Below are 6,043 nucleotides of genomic sequence, written 5' to 3'. Positions count from 1 at the left end.
CTGCAAAATGGCTGTAGCGATGTTTGAAGAAATATAGTGATATTATTTTGACTGTTAACACCTAGCCCAGGTCTGCAGTTCTACACAGTTCTTACCTGCAAACTCTATAAACAAAATAAAACAATGAGCTGGTAAATTTTCACTTTTTGTAGACACTTCTATTTAATGTAGTTACTACATGTGCCTCATGTAGCATATCTTAGCAGAAGTAAAGTTCTCACAGCTTATACAATAAAAAGTTGGTAACCTTTCTTTTAGTAGTTCTGAATTAAAATATTTTGAAAATTCCCTTCTCTTCATCTTCATCATTGGATCCCCCTTACATGTGTGACATACAATGAAACTAAAAGTGCCTAGCAGTGTGGCTTGTAACAGGGTGACCAAATTCAACGTCTCAGGAGAAATGAAAAAGGGATTCATGGACTCCTCAAACAAAGTAAATATCAAAGAGTGTCAAATCAGGGGTATCTCATTCCCATGCATAGCTTTACTTGCTTCTAGCTACATAAATTATCAGTCAGCCAACATCTGTTCTGAGTACCTGCATAATGAAAAGCAATGAGCTAGGCTAGTTAGGAGGAATCTAAATGAATTGCCAGGCACTGGCCCTGACCTTAAACAGTTTACAGATTAACTGGGAGGGCAGACTAAGTTGCTTCTCAAATCTCTCTGTTCAGCTCTAAACTGCACATACCTCCAAGTCACTTTGTCTCCAACTGCCTATTGGACAAATTAACTGGATGTCTGGAAGACATTGTAAACAACAATCCTCCCAGTCACCCAGGCTCACAACAAAAGTGTCATCCCTGATGCTTAGTCTTTCTCACTCTTCATATCCAATCTGTAGCCTGCCAATTTTACCTTCACAACATATCTCATAATTGGAAATTGAGGGGATGCTCATCAATTGGAGAACAGCTGAACAAGTCATGATATATTAATGTAATGGAATACTATTATGCTATGAAAAATGATGAGCAGGAAGACTTCAGAAAAATCAAGAAAGACTTAACATAAAGTGATGCAAAGTGAATTGAGCAAAACCAGGAGAACGTTGTACACAGTAACAGCAACGTTGTGTAGTGATCGACTATGAATGACTTAGCTCTTCTCAGCAATACAATGATCCAAGACAATTCCAAAGGACTCATGATGGAAAGTGCTCTCCATATCTAGAGAAAGAACTGATGGAGTCTGAATGCAGAACAAAGCATACAATTTTTCACTTTCTATGGTTTTTTTTTCATGTTTTTCACGGTTTTTTTTTCCTTTTGGTATATTTCTTCTTTCACAACATACCTAATATCAAAAGTTGTTTTACATGATTGAACATAGGTAACATATCAAATCGATTACTGTTTTAGGGAGGTAAGAGGAGAGGGAGGGAGAAAATTTGAAACTCAATTTTTAAAAAATGAATGTTAAAAATTGTCTTTACATGGAATTGGAAAAAATAAAATACTATTTAAACTCAAAACAATATATAATATCTCTCATATACCTCCTTCTCTCCTCTGACACGGCTATGAAACTGGACAGGCCCTTATCTCCTCCCATCTGGACTATTGCAATAGTCTGCTGGTTGATCTGTCTGCCACTAATTTCTCCCCACTCCAATCCATATCCACTGAGCTGTCAAAGTGATCTTCCGAAAACACAGAACTGACTACATCAACACCCTACTCAATAAACTCCAGTGGCTCCATTACCTCCAGATCAGATGTAAAATCCTCTGATTGGCTTTTAAAACCCTTCCTAAACTGACATTTTCCTACTCTTTCTGGCAGTCTCAATACCTCCCTACACATACTGTGTGATTCAGTGATTCTTTGCACAAGACACTACATTTCCCAACTTCTCATCATTTCACTAGCTGTCCTCCATGTCTGGAGATCTCTCTCTTTCCTCATCCCCTCCTTGGCTTCCCTGGTTTCCTTGGAGTCTCAGCTTAAGCATCATCTTCTGCAAGAAACCTTTTCTCATCCTTCCCTCTGAGACTCTCTCCAATTTATCCATATATTATATAAATATATATATGTGTGTGTATATATGTATGTATGTGTGTATTATATATATCTTGTTTGCACACAGTTGTTTGCTTATTTTCTCATCCACTAGAATGAACTCCTTTAGAACAGTGGCTGTTTTTGTTTGTTTTGTTGTATCCCCAACACTTAAGACAATGACTAACAGACTGACACCAAACCACTATAAAAAACGCAGAAGCAAGTACAAGTAAATATAATAATAACTGGGTAAAGGATCATAGATTATAAAGGCTGGAAAAAGCATTAGAGTTTACCCACTCTGAGCTCATTTTTTTTTTCCAGTCAGAATTTTATTTGGAAACCTCCCTGTGAGTCCTGGCCCCGTGAAACCTAGCACCACTGGAAACATATGTTCAACATGTGCCCAAATCCTGCCATTATCACTAATACCAGGCCACTACAGCAATCCCGAATTTCAAATGATCACATCCAAGGCCTTCTCAGCACTTGACATAATTTAACCCCACAGTGCAACAATCTGCCTACATTGAAGATTAACATATAGCATGGGAAATTGAAAGTTCTTGTTCCAAAAACGTTTGGAATACGTCAAATATTTATAAATAAACATCCAGTGAAGAGAAAAAGGCCAATTCTAATTCATCTTTATACACAGAGCACTAAGGTACTTAGGTAGGGAGGTTGCACGGCTGCCTAGCCGAGCCCAGGAGGCCTCCGCCCCAGCGGGGCCCAGTCTGGCTCCGTCCAGTCCGGTGCAGTGGACACAGGTGGAAGCGTCACGAAGACATTGCGCGTTTACAAGACCTACTGCGGGTCGGACAACTGTCCCCAGTGTCAGGCCATTAGTGGAGGAATTGGGAGGCACGGGGTGGTCAAGACTGGTCTCTGCATCATACTCTGTGGCTTCGGGGGTGGGGGCTACTTGGTGGAGACAATGAGGGCCACGACGAGGCCGTAGAGACCGAGCACCTCGGCGAACACGAGGCCCAGGATCATGCCCACGAAGAGCCGCGGCTGCTGCGCCGTGCGCCGCACCCCCGCGTAGCCCACGGTGCTGACGGCGAGGCCCACGCTCAGGCCGGCCCCCCGCAGCAGGCAACTCTTGAACAGGCTGAGCCCGGCCGTGCGAGAATGGGTGATGAGCGCGGCCACCACCAGCCCGCAGATCGCGACGATGCCCGCTATGACCACGGGGACGATGGACTTCACGATAAGCCGGGGTCGCCCTGCGCACATGGCTGCGATCCCGGCGCTGCTTTTCGCCGTGCCGTAGGCTGCACCGAGAGCGCTGAAGACCATGGCAGCCGAGGCGCCCAGGACGGCCAAGAAGGACGCGTGTGCTACACTGTAGTACGTGTCGGCCTGGGGTCGGAGACTGGAAGGAGAACGGCCCAAGGGCTGAGAGGCCCGGGCGCGGGGCTTGTGGGCGGGTAGGCCGGTGGGAGGGAGACACGGGCGTTTGAAGGTCCCCAGAGCAGGCCCGACCGGCCCCTCCCGCCCCGGTAAGGCCCTTCCACCGCCCCGGGGATCTCCTTCCACCGCCCCGGGGATCTCCTTCCACCGCCCCGGGGATCTCCTTCCACCTCCCCGGGGATCTCTTTCCACCTCCCCGGGGATCTCTTTCCACAGCCAGTCTGACAAGTGGTCACTGCTTGAACTGTTCTGTTAAAAGTGAGTGACTTCATCCTTCTCAAGTAGCACCTTCCATTTTCAAATAATTCTAATTTTTAGTTCTTTATATTGATACCGAATCTATTTGCAGTTTCCACTAATTGGTCTGTGGAGCGCCACAGAACAGAATTATCTTTTTTCTCTACGTGACAGAAGAAATCAATCATTTTTCTCCTAGGTCTTCTCTTCTCAAGGCTAAACATCCGCAGGTTCTTTTAATTTCCCTTTGTGTTATATCTTGGACATCATCTCGGTCCCCTCCTTCAGTAATGACCCATTTATCAAATTCCTCCCAGAAATTTGGTGCCAAGAATTATAGTACTAAGAATAGGTAATATTTACATGGAATTTAACATTTTATTCAATGTTTTTCTCACCACTCTTATGTGTGGTACTGTGGAAAGAACTTGGAATTAGAGGGCCTGGGTTTGTATCCCAGCCCTGCTACATACCAGCTCTGTGACCCTAGACAAGTCGTTTCATTTCTTTAGGCCTCAAGTTTTCTTTTCTATAAAATGAGAAGATGGGACTAGATGGAGTCTGAGGTCTCTTTTAGCTCTAAATGTATTATCCTAGCTAGGAAATTCAAATATCAATTTTTTTTAAATAGGCAAAACTCAAAAATTCTAAGTGACTTGTCTGTTGTCATGGGGAATTGGACACAGTGCTCCATATGTGATCCAATGAGCACAAAATAGAATGGGATGATTGGTTTGCACAATGTGGACAGCATGCTCTTTTTTTAATGCAGTCTCAGTTGCAATGAGAGGTGATGTGGCAAAATGGGTAGAGGGTTTGCTATGGAGTTGGGATGATCTTGGTTTAAATCCTGTCTCTGACCATATGATCATAGGTTAGTCAGTTTACTTCCTCTTAATGACCGTAGGCAATCCTATAAATTATAGAGGAGTTGCCAGTAGGGGGGAAAAGTTCTCTATACCAATGAAATCACTGGTCTGGACCTCCCGAAAGTATTCATTTTTTGTTACGGTTTGTTTGTTTAGCAGCCACACCATTACTTTTGGCTCATACTAAATTTGTGATAATAGGAATTCCTGGATCTTTTTTGACATAAACTTCATCAGACTCAAATCACCATCATCCAAAAGTTGAGTTTCTCTTTAGCCCAAATGCCAAACTTTACACATACAGCATTCATGGAATACATTGAATTTGAATTTCATCATATCAGTTTCCAGCTGTTTCCAATGTTCCATCTAGTTGAGCTTTAAATCTTTCTTCTCTCACTTTTGGAACTGGTTATCCCTCCCAGCCTTGTGTCATCTGAAGATGTATGTCTTCTATGTCCTCATCAACTTACTGATAAAAATGTTGAATAACCCAATGTCAAGTCACACTCCTTCAGGATACCACCACTAGAGACTCTCCCATTTGACAGCAGAGGCATTGATCAATCACTGGGTAATTTTTCAAACAGCTACAAGTCTTTCTAATAGTTCTACCCTGAGCTCATATTTTATCATCTTACTACAAGGGTATCATGGGACATTATGTCAGATACTTCGCTGAAATCAAGATAGACTCAGAGAAGTTTAGAACTGGAAGGGACATAGAAGTCATCTAATAAAATCCTCTCACTGTGTCCACTGAATGCAGTGGTGATGGAATTCTGACTAATGGCAGGATCACGCTTGGATGGGGAGTCATCAAAAAAGTCTTTACAGAGCAGATGAGTTTTGAAGCAGCTTTTAAAGGATGTGCAGAGAGAATGAGGGGAGGTGGGAGTGATCAGAAACAAAATAAGAAAAATGAAGCTAGAAAAAAAGATTTCCAAATTAGTTTGCTCTTATTTAGACAAAAGGTAATCTAATAAGAGAGTGATATGCAGAGAAAAGATGTAGGTGAGTATAAGGCAATATAGTGTATGGAAAAACAGTGAACTGAGGAGTCAGGAGATATGGGTCTAGTAGCCTATCTTCTCTCCCACCATTTATTGTGCAATCTTGGGGAAATAAGATTCAGTCTTCTTTAAGCTTCAGTTTCTCCCTCTGTACAGTTAAAGAATTAGATGAAATTCTATGATTCTCTAATTCTATGATTCTTTAATTGCACAAAATTGAATAAAAGTCTATGATTCTGTGTGAGCTGTTGGTTAGGACAGTTTTCTCTGTAAGAGTAATGGTTTGTGGGGGGAAAAACACAGGCGAGGGAGTTAAATTGCTAGGGGTTGATAAGCCAATTACTTTGGTTGGAGAAGAGATTCTGAGGGGAAAAAAGGTTAGCAAGATTTACAGAGTCATAGAATAGCAGAACATGAAAGGACCCATGGAGGCCACTAAATCCAACTCTCTCCTTTGATAGATGAAACTGAATGGGGGGGGCAGCGAGAAGTCTGTATTTGA

At 42.5% G+C, this 6,043-nt stretch overlaps 1 protein-coding gene across 1 annotated transcript; it reads right to left on the bottom strand.

Moving 5' to 3' along the window:
* Positions 1-2,690: 2,690 nt before the first annotated feature.
* On the bottom strand, positions 2,691-4,329 carry LOC110222488 (V-type proton ATPase 16 kDa proteolipid subunit c-like). The gene is made up of 2 exons (XM_021007493.1): positions 4,316-4,329; positions 2,691-3,354 (listed from the first exon to the last, which is right to left on the bottom strand). Exons 1-2 carry the CDS (start codon positions 4,327-4,329, stop codon positions 2,928-2,930), a joined length of 441 nt encoding a protein of 146 aa, XP_020863152.1. The 3' UTR covers positions 2,691-2,927.
* Between the last annotated feature and the right edge of the window lie 1,714 nt (positions 4,330-6,043).

This window comes from Phascolarctos cinereus, unplaced genomic scaffold, assembly GCF_003287225.1.
Source record: "Phascolarctos cinereus isolate Bilbo 61053 unplaced genomic scaffold, phaCin_HiC Scaffold_726;HRSCAF=1367, whole genome shotgun sequence".
Taxonomy (NCBI): Eukaryota; Metazoa; Chordata; class Mammalia; order Diprotodontia; family Phascolarctidae; genus Phascolarctos; species Phascolarctos cinereus.
This window is presented reverse-complemented; position numbering and strand designations above follow the sequence as displayed.